Source organism: Kogia breviceps, chromosome 18 (genome assembly GCF_026419965.1).
Source record: "Kogia breviceps isolate mKogBre1 chromosome 18, mKogBre1 haplotype 1, whole genome shotgun sequence".
In the NCBI taxonomy this organism is placed as follows: domain Eukaryota; kingdom Metazoa; phylum Chordata; class Mammalia; order Artiodactyla; family Physeteridae; genus Kogia; species Kogia breviceps.
The window spans coordinates 12,323,869-12,339,069 of record NC_081327.1 but is presented as its reverse complement, the minus strand read 5'-3'; the positions used below and the strand labels follow the sequence as shown (position 1 = coordinate 12,339,069).

Below are 15,201 nucleotides of genomic sequence, written 5' to 3'. Positions count from 1 at the left end.
TTGGTTTGCAAACTGGCCCCTGTACACAGAGGGCAAGGAGAGACCCAAGAAAGAGGCATGTCCAGATTGGTAGATGGCAGGTTTAAGAAGCAAGGGAAAGTTCATACAAGGCTCGTCTATGGGCAGCCACAAGATGAGTAGATCTCCTTACCCACCTGCCAGAATCTTCAAAGTTTATATACAGAGGCCTAACTGGGCTCAGTCACACATTCCGTCGAGATGGTCTCAACAAAACCCTACTCTCCCAAGGCTGTGTCTTTGGAACAGCTCCCACTGTGGGAACAGTGGACAGTGGACATTCCAAGGACAGGGGAGCGGGTGAGGAGACTCTGATAGCCCGGGCCCAGCTCTCAGGTCAACTGGCAGTCTTGACGACCTCCGCCAATAGGCATGCAAGCCACTAAGCATTAGCTATTATCTATGCTGGGGGGTGGGGGGAGCCAGAGAATAAACAGGCAAAGCATACATTGTCCCTTAATGAGGGTGAAATAGTGGCTTATAGTGCTTTTGATTTGCATTTCCCTAATTATTAGTGACGTTTATTATCTTTTCATGTGCCTCTCAGCCACTTGCATATCTTTTTTGGAGAAATATCTATTTAAGTCCTTTGCCCATTTAAAAATTGGATTGTAGGGAATTCCCTGGCAGTCCAGTGGTTACGATCTCCGTGCTTCCACCGCCCAGGGAAGAGCTGGGGGCGCCGGGCCCATGTTCGATCCCTGGTCGGGAAACTAAGATCCCGCAAGCCACACGGCGTGGCCAATAAATAAACAAACAAACAAATAAAATTGGATTTTTGTGGGGTTTTTCTTGTTGCTGAGTTTTAGGAATTCTATATGTATTCTGGATATTGACCCTTTATGATTTGCAGATATTTTCTCCCATTCTGTGGGTTGATGTTACACTCTGTTGATGTTTCCTTTCAAGCACAGTTTTAAATTTTGATGTAGTCCAATTAACTTTTTTCTTTTGTCGCCCATTCTTTTGGCATCACACCCAAGAAATTATTGCCAAATCCAATGTCATGAAGCTTTTCCCCTATGTTTTCTTCTAAGAGTTTTATAGTTTTGACATTTAGGTCTTTGATCCATATTAGGTTAATCTTTATATAGGGTGTTAGATAAGGGTCCAACGTCATTCTTTTGCACGTGGCTATCCACCCAGTTTTCCCAATACCATTCGTTGAAAAGACTGTCCTTTCCCCATCGAATGATATGGACACCCTTGTCGAAAATCATTTCACCATACGTGCCAGGGTTTATTTCTAGAATTTGCCTTTTGAACAAGTTGCTGTTGAAAACCATTGATATATAGTATCAGATTGTTGCAGGAAGGGGGACCCCTTCCAGGGCCCAAGAGAGGGCTCTTGTCTAATACTCGGAAATGAATTGTCTGAGGAGACACACACGCTGATAAAGCAAAAGACTTTATTGGAGAGGGGCATCTGGGTGGAGAGCAGCAGGGTTAGGGAAACCAGGAGAACTGCTTTGCCACGTGGCTCACAGTCTCTGGTTTTATAACAGCGTTAGTTTCCGGGTTGTCCCCGGCCAATCGTTCCGACTCGGTCCTTCCTGGTGGCGTGCACATCACTCAGCCAAGATGGATTCCAGCGTGAGGGTTTCTGGGAGGTTGGCAGGATATATCATCTCTTCCCTCCACCTTTTGGCCCCTCCCGAACTTTTCTGGGCTGGTTTTACAAGAGATACTATGGGCGGGCATGTCCTCCCTCCTTTCAGCCCCTCCCGAATTCTCCCAGTTAGTTTTCAGTGGCAGCACCTCATTCTTTACTAGGACCTTCTGTTGTGAGACAACTCAGGCAAGCGGTTCTCATCCTGCCTGGCCAAGCTGGGCGGTTTTGGTCAACGGCTCGCTAACAGGATTAACAATAAAACAGGAAGGGAGGCTGTACCTTCTGAGAAGTCATAGAAAAGGTGATAGTTGAGCAAAGCCCTGCAAAACACAAGGCAGTCAGACAAGCATGCATGTGGGGAAGACGTTCCAGGTGAGGCAGGAGGGACGGGGGCAGGGCACAACTGTTAAAAGAATGACGCAGCCGTTTGAGAATACAACAAAAACTAGTTAGAATCAACTAGGCCCACGATGGCAGAAGATTTGACTTCCCATAAACCTTGAGCCTCATTATATGCTCATTGTAATAGATCAGCACATGCTAAAAGACACACCCACAGGTGCCATGACAGTTCTGAGGCTGACCATAAAAGGCCAAAAAGTGGGCAGTGGCCCATTTCGTGGAAACCCCTGCCCCTTCCCCCAAATAGTTAGAATATTCCTTCTACTCATTAGCATATGAAATTACCCAGCCTATAAAAACCAACTACCCCCCACGCCACCTGAGATGGTCCACATTCTGTCTATGGAATGTGTATCTCTCTAAATAAAAAATAAAATAGTGTTTCTTGCAAACCTGATTTCTGGCCTGAGAGGTAGACCTCTGAGATCTATTTTTAAAATTTCCTTCTGGCTGCCACGTGGGTGGGTATTGGAGAGGAACCCCAGGACTGGGAGGCAGGAGGCAGAGGGAGGCTGGGGCTGGACCAGGATGGGGCTGTGGAAAGGGAGGATGGGGTGGGAGGGAGTGGGGAGAGGAAGGGTGCAGGACGAGGCTCAGGCTCTGGCTGGCCTAGAGACCAGGGGATCGGGGGGCCCCCTGAGATGGGGACTAGCAGGAGGAATGGGTTTCAGGGAGATGCTGTGGCCAGTTTGGGACACCGTGGGAGTGGGAGCTCAAGAGGAGGCATCCAGCACGAAGCCCAGAGCTCCAAAGTGTTGCCAAAGCCCTAAACCAATGATACCCCAAACATCAGCCACTTGGTTTCACTTTCCCATACTTTGCCTCGCATCTACGCATCACCTGTACGCTTAGCTACTTAATGATTTTCTTTAAATCGATTCAGTTTTTTTTTTAATTCGACACATTTATTTACACAGGAAACGTCATTTTACTCCAGGAAGTGGAAAACGGCCATGAATAGAATATAATAGTACAAATAAATCCAATGATTCAGCAAGGATCAAAAAGAGGTGCTGAAAGCATTGGGTAAAAAAGTTGTTGGGGGACAGGCTATTCACAGGGTCTCAATGTACCACCTACGGATAACATCATAATTCAAATGGGAAGAGATCTGACAGTCATTTCCTATTATGGGCTGAACTGTGTGCCCCCACCAAACTCATATGTTGAAGTCCTAACCCCCAGTACCTCCGAATGTGACTGTATTTGGAGAAAGAGCCTTTAAGAGGCGATTAAGTGAAAATGAAATCATATGGGCAGGCCCTGATGCAACGTGAGTGGTGTCCTTATACGAAGAGGAGATTAGGACACAGACACACACAAAAGAAAGACCATATGAAGCAAAGGGAGAAAATGGGCATCTGCAAGCCAAGGAGAGAGGCCTCAGAATGAAATCAGCCCTACTGACACCTTAGTAGACTTCCAGCCTCCAGATCCACGAGAAAACAAATCTCTGTTCTTTAACCACCCAGTCTGTGGTATTCTGCTACAGCAGCCCAATCAAACTAATATACTCCTTAACTCAATGGGCAAACTTAGCATCACAGATCACGGGGTGCCTCATGGGAGGTACTGAGAAGGACCCAGCATCACCTACACAGTATTCTTCATTTAACTGCAGGACTGGAATCTGATCGTGAAGAAACATTAGACAAATCCAGCAAGTGGGGCTGTCCACAAGACATACTCATGCAGGATATAAAGAGCTTCTACGACTCAACAACAACAGCAAAACAAATAACCCAATTTAATTATGGGCAAAAGACTTGAATACACGTTTCTCCAAAGAAGATGTACAAATGCCCAGCAAGCATATGAAAAGATGCCTAACATCACTAATCATTAGGAAAATGCAAGCCAAAACCACAATGAGATATCACCTTACACCCATTAGGATGGCTACTATCCAAAAAAGAGAAAATAAGTGTTGGCAAGGATGTAGAGAGATCAGAACCCTTGTGCATTCTTGATGGGAATGTAAAGCAGTGCAGCTGTTAAGGCAAACAGCCTAGAGATAAACTGTTAAAAAATTAATTTTAATTAAATTAAGAACTGTTGTAAAACATTAAACGTAGAATTACCATATGATCTGGCTATGCTACTTTTGGGTATATATCCAAAAGAAATGTAAGCAAGATTTCAAAAAAGATATTTGCACCCTCTTGTTCATTGCAGTATTACAATAGTCAAGAGGTGGAAGCAACACAATTGTCCACAGAAGGATGACCAGATAAACAAAATGCGGGATATACAAATAATGGAATGTTATTCAGTCTTTTAAAAGATGGGGGACTTCTCTGGTGGTCCAGTGATTAAGACTCCACGCTTCCACTACCAGGGACATGGGTTCGATCCCTGGTCGGGGAACTAAGATCCCGCATGCCGGGTGGTACAGCCAGAAAGAAAGAAAAAAAAGAACAGTTTAAAAGATGGAAATCCTGTCCTATGCTACAACATGGATGAGGCTTGAGGACTTAATGCTTAGTGAAATAAACCAGTCCACCAAGAGACAAATGCTGTATGATTTCACTTACATGAGATATCTAGAGGTGTCAAAATCATGGGAACAGAAATTAGAAAGGTGGTTGCCTGGTGCTGAGGGGAAGGGGAAAATAGGAGCTGTGTTCGATGGGTAGTTTTAGATTTAAAAGATGAAAACGTTCCAGAGATCTGTTACACAACAATGTGAATATAGTTAATACTACCGAACTGCACACTTATAAATATGTAAGATGGGGGACTTCCCTGGTGGTCCAGTGGTTGACTCTGAGCTTCCAGTGCAGTGGGTACGGGTCACATCCCTGCTCGGGGAACTAAGATGTCACATGCGGCATGGCCAAAAACCAAAAACAAACAAACAAAAAAAGAAAAAAGTGTAGGGACTTCCCTGGTGGCGCAGTGGTTAAGAATCCGCCTGCCAATGCAGGGAACATGGGTTCGAGCCCTGGTCTGGGAAGACCCTACATGCTGCAGAACAACTAAGCCCGTGTGCCACAACTACTGAGCCTGTGCTCGAGAGCCCCCAAGCCACAACTACTGAAGCCCGTGCGCCTAGAGCCCGTGCTCCGCAACAAGAGAAACCACTGCAGTGAGAAGCCCGCGCACCGCAACGAAGACTAGTCCTTGCTCGCCCCAACTAGAGAAAGCCCTCCTGCAGCAACGAGGAACCAATACAGCCAAAAATAAATAAATAAAAATTAAAAAAAGATAAGAGCGTAAATTATATGTTTTTGCTACAATTTAAAAATAAATACATACATACAAACACATAATAAATCAATGAAATTCTTGATGCCCTGCTTGCCCTGGAGGTCAGCTCCTTCTTACAGGAGATGACCCCTCCCGTCTCCTGGGGTCTGACCGCCCCCCTCGGTGCTGTATGAACATTAGATCAGGGACTGTATCCTGCAGTCTCTCCAACCCCTGCTTCCTGCTTCACTGCTCAATGCAGCCATCCTCAAGGTTCTTGGCTTTCAAAAACAATTGTGAAAAAACTCTATTCCCTGGGACATTTTTCAGTTGACATCTAAAATTACAGCACTTTGGTCATTATAAAATGTAAAATTTTAGTGGCAATGCATCTCTTCATTAGATGGATTAAGAGGGATTTTCCTATTTTTCTAGTAGATGAATGTCCTTGTTGCTGGAATGAGGTTGAGTTGAGTATTAATTCTCCTCTTATTTTTCCTTTTCATTAATAGTGCTGAGACTGTAAGTTTCCTGGGGCTGGTGTAATGAATGACTACAAACTCGGTGGCTTAAAACAACAGAAATTTACACTCCTCCAGGTCCGGAGGTCAGAAATTAGACATCAGTATCACTGGGCTGAAATCAAGGTGTCAGCTGGGCCACACTTGTTCTGGAGGCTCCATTCCTTGTCTCTTCCAGCTTCTGGAAAGTGTTCCTTGGCTTGTGGCCACACCACTCCAATCTGCAAGGTCAACATTTTCAGATCTCTCTCTGCTCTGCCTTTATATTGCCTTCTCCTGTTTGTATCAAGTCTTCCTTTGCCTTCCTTTTATAAGGACACATATGGTTGCATTTAGAGTCCCCCTCGATATTCCAGGATAATCCCTCCATTTTAATCCTTAATTTGGGACTTCCCTGGCGGTCCAGTGGCTATGACCCAGCACTTTCACTGCTGTGGACCCAGGTTCAATCCCTGGTCTGGGAGCTAAGATCCTGAAAGCCTCAGGGCGTGGGGAAAAAAAATCCTTAATTTGATAACATCTGCAAAGACCCCTTTCCAAATAAGGTAACATTCATGGATTCCAGAGATTAGGACATGGATATCTCTGCGGGGAGCCATTTTCAGCCTACCACAGAAAATTTGTTCATTGAATCATTCAGCAAGTATTTATTGAACACCTACTGTGTGCCAGGCATTTGTCTAGGCACTGAGGATACAGCTATGAACAAAACAGAGATCCATAGCCTCCTGGAGCTGACGTTCTAAGGCTGTACTCACTGTCTAAAAATGGTAGCTACAGGCCCTGAGTGGCTGTTGAGCACTTGAGATGTGGCTAGTCCACATCTCAACTGAGATGTGTTGCAGTGTAAAACACACTGGAATTTGAAGATTTAGGATACACACAAAAAGAATGTTAAATATCTCCATAATTCAAAAATATTGATTACATGTTGAAGTGATATAATGGGTTAAACAGATAAGTTAAATTCACTCGTTTCTTTTTATTTTTAAATGTAGCTATGAGAGGATTTAGAATTACATGTGTAGCTTGTATTCTATTTCTATTGGACAGCACTGTCGTAAAGGGAGGGAGAAGATTATGGACAATTAACACAGTAAATAAGTATATTATATGGAATGATTGGAAGTGAAAGCTTCTATGGAAAAAAATAAAGATCAGGGTAAGGGAGTGTTTCCTATGGCTGCTGTAACAAATTACCACAAACTTAGTGGCTTAAAAAAACACACATTTATTATCTATTGCAGTTCTAAAGGTCAGATGTCCAAAATATGTCTTAGGGTCTAAAATCAAAGGCTGAACTTGAGTGGACCTAGAGATTATCATATTAAGTGAAGTAGGTCAGACAGAGAAAGACACATGTCATATGGTATCACTTATATGTGGAATCCAAAAAAAATAAAAAAGATACAAATGAACTTATTTACAAAACAGAAATAGACTCACAGACATAGAAAACAAACTAATGGTTACCAAAAGGGATAGCAGAGGTAGGGAGGGAGAGATAAATTAGGAGTTTGGGATTAATATATACACACTACTATACATAAAATAGGTAAACAACAAGGACCTACTGTATAGCACAGGGAACTATACTCAATATCTTGTAATAACCTATAATGGAAAGGAATCTGAAAAAGAATATATATATATATATATATATATATATATACATAACTGAATCACTTTGCTGTACACTTGAAACTAACACAACATTGTAAATTAACTATACTTTAATTAAAAAAAAAAACAAAATCGAAAACTGAGTTCCTTCTGGAGCTTCCAGGGGAAAATCCATTCCTTGTCTTTCTCAGCTTCTAGAGGATGCCTACATTGTCTGGCTCCTGGACACATCACTCCGACCTCTGCTTGCATCATCACATCTCTTCCTCTGACTCTGACCCCACTGCCTCCCTCTTATAAGGACCCTGGACCAGGCCCACCTGAATCCAGGGTAATCTTCCCATCGCAAGACCCTTACTTTTTTTTTTTTGGCCGCACCCCCACGGTATGCGGAACTTCCCCCACCAGGGATCGAACCCGCAGGCCCCGCAGTGGAAGCGCAGAGTCTTAACCCCTGGACCACCAGAGAGGTCCAAGATCCTTAATTTAACCACATCTGTAAAGTCCCTTTTACCACTTAAGGTAACATATTCACAGATTATGGGGATTAGGAGGTGAACATCTTGGGGCGGCATTATTCTGTTTACCACAGAGAGGGTCAAGCCAGAGAAGCTGTGGTTTTAGACAGGGGTGTCTGGAAGAGAGCCTCACTGAGAAGGTGACATCTGCCTAAAGAGCTGAAGGAAGGGAGGGAAGGAGCAGTGTGGATATTCGGGAATGGCATTCCAGGAAGCAGGGATAGCCAATGCAAAGGCTCAGAGGTCTTCCCTCAGACCCGTTTCCTTTTCCTGGGAGCCCCTCCTGCTTGCTGCCTCTAGTCTAAACTACAGGGGTCAGAAGTTGGTGCTGCCCTAGGTGCCTCCCGAATCTTGCCTGCAGAGCAGAAGGGTTTGAGATTCTAATCATCATTGTCCTCTTGCACAATCTCTATTGCCCATGGTTCCTCAAAGGGCAGCTTGGCCTGTGGGGAGAGGCAGGAGCCTAAGTCAGAAAGGCAACAGATCCAGCCCTCCCCTCCACCCGCAGTCCAGAGGGGCGATCACCTGGGCTTCGGTGGGGCTCTGTCTATGCAGCGTCCGCCTGCGGTGCCACTGGCGCAGGGAGGCCCGTGCCTCGGAGCTGAGCCCCTGGGGCGCGCGGCCCGTGTCGGGCTGGTAGTGGGCAATGTGGTACAGGGCCCCAAACCATGTGGTCAGGTAGTACCCGGCTAGGGGCAAGAAGGGGAGGTCAGCGCAGCCCCCTCAGGTTCCCTGGCTGCCTGCAGGCCCCCTGCAGGTTGCCCGCCTTCCCTCCCGCAGCAGGCGGGCGGCCTAGGGCGCCCCCTCTTGGGTCCCGGCGTTCTGGGGCTGGGGCGTCACCCTCTCCCCGTAGCTCGTCCGGATCCAAGAGCTCCATGAGAAACTCCACGTCGAGCTGCGTCTCCTCAATGTTCGGACTCCAGATTAGTTCCTCTGTTAGCGCTGGCAGGAAGGCGTCGGCCCCCAGGGGCTCTAGGGGAACCGGAGGGCAGGCTCTGGGGTGGACGGGGCGTGCAGGCACCTTCCATCCGATCCCCAGGACCTCGAGTGCTGGCTGCCCTTCCACTTTGCCGGGCATGCAAACGCCCCTTACTAGATTCCCCCGGCCCGCGTAGCCGCCTCCTGCTAGAGCATGCCATCTTCCCCTCGAGGTGTGCACAGGAGCCTCCTACCTGGCTCCCGTAACCCTCAAGCCACTCCACATTCAGGTAGACTCAAGACTCCTCCTTTACCTTGGTTTTCGTCCCGAGCCAGGCCCTCGTAGACGTCAGTGCACACCGCCAGCAGGAGCGACACCTTGCGGCGTGGGGCGCAGGCTGAGTGGAGGCGCGCCAGGCGCGCGTGGATGCGGCTTCGCAGGGCGGGGACGGGGCCCCGCCTCTCGTGCCCCGCCCCCTGAGCCCCCGGAGGCCCCGCCTCCGCCCGCAGGGCTATCTGTCGCCGCCGCAGTTGCCGCAGAGCTGGGGCGCGGAGCGTGCGGAGTCGAGTCCACAGGGCCGGCTTCAGAGGCGCCAGCACCGCCCGGCACAGGGCCGCCTCCACCGCGGGGCCTGCAGGGGTTGAGATGGGTGAAGGAAGGGTCGTCAGGCTGACCCACGCCTACCCTCTCTCTCCAGCGACCCACCCTCGCCAACCGCAACACCTTCCTAGCCTGTGGCCACCCACTTGTGTAGACTTAGGTGGGAGCACGTGTGGAAAAAGGAGCCTGGGTGTGAACGAGCGCGTGGGAGAGAGAGTATGGCTGTCACACATGTGTGAGATGGAGCCGTGGTGAACAGAACAGGTATTACTACATGTAGGAAAGGGCGTGTGAGTAGAAAAGGAAACAGGTGTGCACACAGATGGAGAGAAAGAAGTTGGGTGTGAACACCTATGTAGAGCCAAGAGATGGCAAACGTGAACCCGTGCAGGTTGGGAAAGTGGCCCTAAGTTCCCTCTCAGCCCTCCTCATTACCTAGACCCTCGTCCTTCTGGGGGACCCCGGGCGCCCTGCTCTCAAAGACAGCCCTGACATCGGGGTCCTTTGCTAAGTGATCTTGGAGGTCAGCAAGGAGGTGCCGCATATCCTGAAGCAGCTCTGTGGCCGGGTCCCCAGGCCTGTGGGGACCTTCAGCCTCTGAGGTGAGGCGCACCCGAAAGCCCCGGAACTGTCTGGCCACGTAGCTGCTCCGGGCCCTGGCTAGAGCCCGGATGTGACGCGTGAGCGCATCCTCAGCTCCCTCTTCTTCATCTCTGCAGTCATCCTCCTCCTTCTGCTCTTCCGCCTTCTCCTCCACCAGGCTGGCCAGAGCTGGCCTAGGATGGTGTACTTCTGGGCTGAGTGGTCCTTCCACCCAGGAGACCTGGTGAGGGGCTGGGTTCCTGGGGGCTGATGGGGAGAGAGGGTTGAGTTCCACAGAATAGCGGCGGCAGCTCCTTCATCCCTCGGGGGCCCAGAGCCCTGCTCATCTAACCTGGACCATGTCTCTTGGCAGTCTCTGGAGTTGTCTCTGGGGGTGTCTGTTCCATCTCCCACCCTCTGTGGGTCTCCAGGTAGAGCTTGTTCACCACAAAGAACACCCTCCCTGAGGTGTTGAGTTGGACGCTGCCAATCTGCAGAGGATCTGGGGGCCAGCAGAAGTGAGGTGTCCCAGGGGCCAGTCTTGGAGACTTAGTGTCCAGCTTCATTACTGGAAAAACTGAGGCTTGGTCCCTGGCACCTCCTCATTCAGGCCCAGGAGTCGACCACCACACCCCCCACCAACTTTCTCAAACCCCAGCCTTATCTTCCCTCGAACCCTGTAGTTTGGTCCCTCAAGTACCATCCTCCTGGACTAAGGAGGTGGAAAGGTGGCCTCTTCTTCCATTAGAGAATCATGCCTCACCTGTGTTTTGGTCTCCAGGCCCTAGAGTGGGAGGGGGCAACAGCAGTGTTCTGGGCAAAACATCCCTGAGAGAAAATGAGGAGTCACAGGATGGGTGAGGTATCATAGGGAAGGATCCCCCTTAGCCCTTTTGAAAGGTGACCTGTACCTGCTGGCTGATAGGAAGGCCAGGAGATGGGGCAGGTCTGACATGCAGAGGTTAGAGGACTCCAGAGACACACCTGGGGGGAGAGGGCAAGGAGGAACAAGTTAGAAAACTTGAGGGGCAGCAGCCGTCATTTCCCTGGCACTCTCTCTTCCCCAGTCCTGCAGGTCCCCCAAGAACCTTCAGGACAGGGAAATTTCTACCCTTGCAGTCCCTATCTTTTCCTGTGACTTTATGCTTGCATTCCACTCATGCCACCAAATAGGATTCGTTCATCAGACAAATATTTATTGAGCACCTATTCATTTTATGGCACTGGGGCTACAGTTGTGAAAAGGTAGATACATTCTCTGTCTTCCTGTAGTTTACCTTTTAGTGGAGGGAGACAAAAATGAATGAGTAGACAAATAAAGATAAGTGTATAATGTACTGAGTGCTATGAATGAAATGGAGTGATTGAAAGTGACCAGGGCTCTCATTAGCTGTGGTGGTCAAGGAAGATTACATTTCTACAGAGGCCTAAAGGATGGAGACTAACCAACCATTCAAGGAAGGGCATTCATGCAGGAAAAACAAATACAAAGGCCCTGAAGTTGGGACACATTTAGCATGCTCAAGGAACAGAGAAAACAGTGTGTCTAGAGTAGAGAGAATGAAGGGCTGTAGATGGAGAGGTGGGCAGGAGCTAATCATTCATCACCTTATAGGCCATGATGGGCTATAAGGAGTTCAATGTTTATCTAAAGATGTTGCATGTCCTTTGCAGGGTTTAGGGCAGGAATGTATAACATCTGATTGATGCCTGAAAATATCACTCTGGCTACTGTGTTCAGAGTGGAAGAAAAGGGTGGGAGCAGGGAGACCAGAGAGGAGGCTACTGAAATTGTCTGGGCTAGAGGTAATGGTGGCTAGGATTAGGGTGATGGAGGTAGAGAGCATTGGGGAGATTCAGGAGATATTTTAGAATTAAAACTGACTAATCTTGGTGATAAATTTTCTGTGGACTGGAAACTTGGGGGTATAGGCTCCTCACCTCCAGGAAGCTTCAGGATCTGGTAGGTGTTGATTTCCCCTGGTGAAGGTCCTGCCCTCAACACAAGGACCTGTCTGGGATCATGTCCTATGACCAGGAAACTCTGGGGGAATGAAGGCAAAGTTCAGCTTGAAGCGGATTTGTGCCTGCCTAGCATCCATTGCCCTTATGTATGTTGAGTTCCACACCTCAAATTTCCTTCAGAAAACTCTCTACTCCACTCTCTACTCTAGGTCCTGTGGGTGACTAACTCTCCATCAAGCTCTAGGCGTGGATCCATGACCTGACCTAGCCAATAGGATTGACAGTGTTCTCTGACCACTATGATTGGTTCAGAGATGGGCACGTGAACCAAGCTCAGCCAACGGAAATCTTCCACAGGATTTTTGCTGGAGCTCTTTGGAAAGAGGCGTCTTTTTACACCGGGGTTGCTAAGCTGGTGAGATGTGGCCCTGAGCTGGGGCCAGCCATCTCTCTCACTACAAAGAAAAAGCCCCCCTGAGGAGGAAACTGTGGTATACCTGTTAGTTGCTTTATCCAGATCTATTCCCTATTCCTTGCAGAACTCCAGCTTTATTCAGGGCATTAATAGGCCCAGCCATAGAAGATGGATAATGATTGATGTAGGCAGTGGTTCTCACCTCTGTATAACTCCCAGGTGAGTTTTTAAAACTGTTGCTACCTGGGCCTTATCCGTATATTCCTTTTTTAAGAATTATTTATTTATTTATTCATTTATTTTTGGCTGCTTTGGGTCTTCATTGCTGTGTGCAGGCTTTCTACAGTTGCGGCGAGCTGGGGGCTACTCTTCGTTGCTCTGCAGCATGTGGGATCTTCCCAGACCAGGGCTCGAACCCGTGTCCCTTGCATTGGCAGGCAGATTCTTAATTACCGCGCCACGAAGGAAGCCCTATCCGTATATTCTGAATCAATTGTGAAGGCTTTTGTTTTTCCTAGTAAAAGAAAAAAATGCAACTGGTGCCTCCTTTCTTCCTTCCTCCTGCCTAGAATGCAACATGTGCTTGGGTCTGGGGCAGCCACTGGATGACCATGAGGGAAGTCCAGGAGAATCGCAGAGAAGATGGCCTTGATGTCACCCGAGGAGAAGAACTGGAGCCTGCAGCTACCTTTCTGGTTGTGTTAGAAAGATAAATGCCTATTTATCTAAGCTATTATAGAACAAGTGTTTACTTGCATCCCCAAATATTTAGAATTCCCTGCAGTTTAAAGCAAAGCCAAGGGAATTCCCTGGCAGTCCAATGGTTAGGATTCTGCACTTTCACTGCTGAGGGTCCAGGTTCAACCCCTGGTCAGGGAACTAAGACCCTACAAGCCCTGTGGCAAAACAAAAACAAACCAAAAAAAGGGAAAAACAAAAAACAAAGCCAAGAAGTGGAATGAAGAGAAATGTATACGTTGTTTGATGTTCAGGATCCAGACATGCCTGAAATTACTTTTACTTCTGGGCTTTTCAGTCATTTGAATCAATAAGTAGCCTTTCAGTTTGCCTGGTCTGTGTTGTTTGTCACTAGCAACCAGCAGGGTCCGAACTGATTCAGAGTGTCATGGGGAGGGTCAGAGAGGGTCCCCGGCTGTGAGCACTTACCCCTGGTGGCCACAGCTCCAGAAGGGCTTTTGCATCCTGGGCATCCAGCTCTGGGATCTGCCACACCCCGCATGTCCTCTGAAGGCGAAGGAGTGGCTCTGGGGTCCCAAGGACCCTTAAGGGGGTCTCACCTGTTCCATTCGCCTGTGATGGGATTAGTCTGGGACATGCAGGGACCAGGGGACAGAGAAAGGCAGTTGGACACTGAGATGGGGTCAAAGGTCCAGGAAGGGGAAGCCCAGGGGTAAAGGGTCAGAGATGGGGTTCTGGGTCCTGTGGCAGGTGGGAACTGGATGGAAGGGGCTTCTGAACCCAGGGGCAGAAGTTGGAGACAGCCCCAGCAGCCCTCACCTCTCCCCATCCGTGGGGCCTGCTGAGACCTTGTCCTGTGGCTGTGCCATCATTCTCAGGGTGCAGAAGGCCAGTGAGCCATGGTCTGGCCCCTGGCGGGGAGGAAGATAAGTCTATTTACAACCCACATGGCAGAGACCTTGACCAATCAGAATGGACTTGAGACCCCTTGCTGTGCCAGGTATTAATTCTTTATTTGCTGGATGGTGGGGCGATCTGGGGATCCCAGGAGTCTTGAGTCTTGACGTAGTGGGGGAGGAAGATGACTCAAAATGACAGCTACTTACCAAGCAGTAGGGTAATATTGCAGATTATAACATCTGGTGTAGCCTTATGAATGTGGACCAGCTAATTGACAAACTTGTCAAAATACAGTGCCCGGAAAAGGGCTCTGTCCATAGCAGGCACTCTGTAACTGTGACAAATGTTATATAACATTTCCTCTCCCTCCCTTCCCAGACCACAGAGGAGCCCTCAAATATTTTCTCCCAACGTTTTATTATGAGAGATTTAAAACATTCAGGAAAACTGAAATAATTTTACAGGGAACATCCACATACCCACTACCTAGATTTTACTATTATTCTTTTTGCTTTATCACACATCTGTCTCTCTATCCATCGGACCCCAACCCTTTGAACCAGGTAGAGAGTCCTACAGTGGGTTATCAGTTAAGGTGGGCATTCTAAAATATTTTCCCTGCAGCAGTCCTAGGAGGAGGAGTCCTAGATCCAACAGGGAACATCCACATACCCACTACCTAGATTTTACTATTATTCTTTTTGCTTTATCACACATCTGTCTCTCTATCCATCGGACCCCAACGCTTGGAACCAGGTAGAGAGTCCTACAGTGGGTTATCAGTTAAGGTGGGCATTCTAAAATATTTTCCCTGCAGCAGTCCCAGGAGGAGGAGTCCTAGATCCATCCATGCATCCATGCATCCATCCGTGCACCCATACATCCAACAAATATTTATTGAGTACAGGCCCAGATTAGGGTGAAAGGGTGCCTGGGGAAAAGGGTGATGGGCAAAATAGGCCCCTGCAACCAGGGGCTTCCATTCTTCTTGGGGTGCGTATAGGGGATGGAAGTAAACAGCTAAACAACTCAATCAGCCCACTGACCAGAAACCTAGGGTATTAGGAAGTGGGGGACAGAGAGAAGGTGCCCTGGCCAGGGGAGAGCAGTCAGGAGGGGTGGGGGGAGGGAGACAGATGCTTGCCTGGGTCCCATGAGAAGGGGAGGAGGAGATGGGTGGTGCTGGGCAGGATGGGATGGCGGCGGCTGCCTGATACCACAGGGAGGCAGTGGGTCAG

At 48.3% G+C, this 15,201-nt stretch overlaps 1 protein-coding gene across 1 annotated transcript; it reads right to left on the bottom strand.

Annotated features, from left to right (window-relative positions):
- Positions 1 to 7,591: 7,591 nt before the first annotated feature.
- On the bottom strand, positions 7,592 to 14,224 carry RINL (Ras and Rab interactor like). The gene is made up of 11 exons (XM_059045826.2): positions 13,883 to 14,224; positions 13,532 to 13,691; positions 11,926 to 12,028; positions 10,896 to 10,968; positions 10,748 to 10,812; positions 10,337 to 10,486; positions 9,838 to 10,251; positions 9,116 to 9,433; positions 8,724 to 8,855; positions 8,409 to 8,572; positions 7,592 to 8,326 (listed from the first exon to the last, which is right to left on the bottom strand). The coding sequence occupies exons 1-11, from the start codon at positions 13,933 to 13,935 to the stop codon at positions 8,264 to 8,266; spliced, it is 1,695 nt and encodes a 564-aa protein (XP_058901809.1). The 5' UTR covers positions 13,936 to 14,224; the 3' UTR covers positions 7,592 to 8,263.
- Between the last annotated feature and the right edge of the window lie 977 nt (positions 14,225 to 15,201).

Excerpts from the sequence above, each read along its gene's own strand:
- RINL (XM_059045826.2), bottom strand. The coding sequence starts at position 13,935 with ATGATGGCACAGCCACAGGACAAGGTCTCAGCAGGCCCCACGGATGGG. Across the intron at positions 12,029-13,531 it reads TGGAGCTGTGGCCACCAGGG|AGTTTCCTGGTCATAGGACA; the intron begins GTAAGTGCTCAC and ends TCATTCCCCCAG. Across the intron at positions 8,573-8,723 it reads GGACGAGCTACGGGGAGAGG|CCGGGTACTACCTGACCACA; the intron begins GTGACGCCCCAG and ends TCTTGCCCCTAG.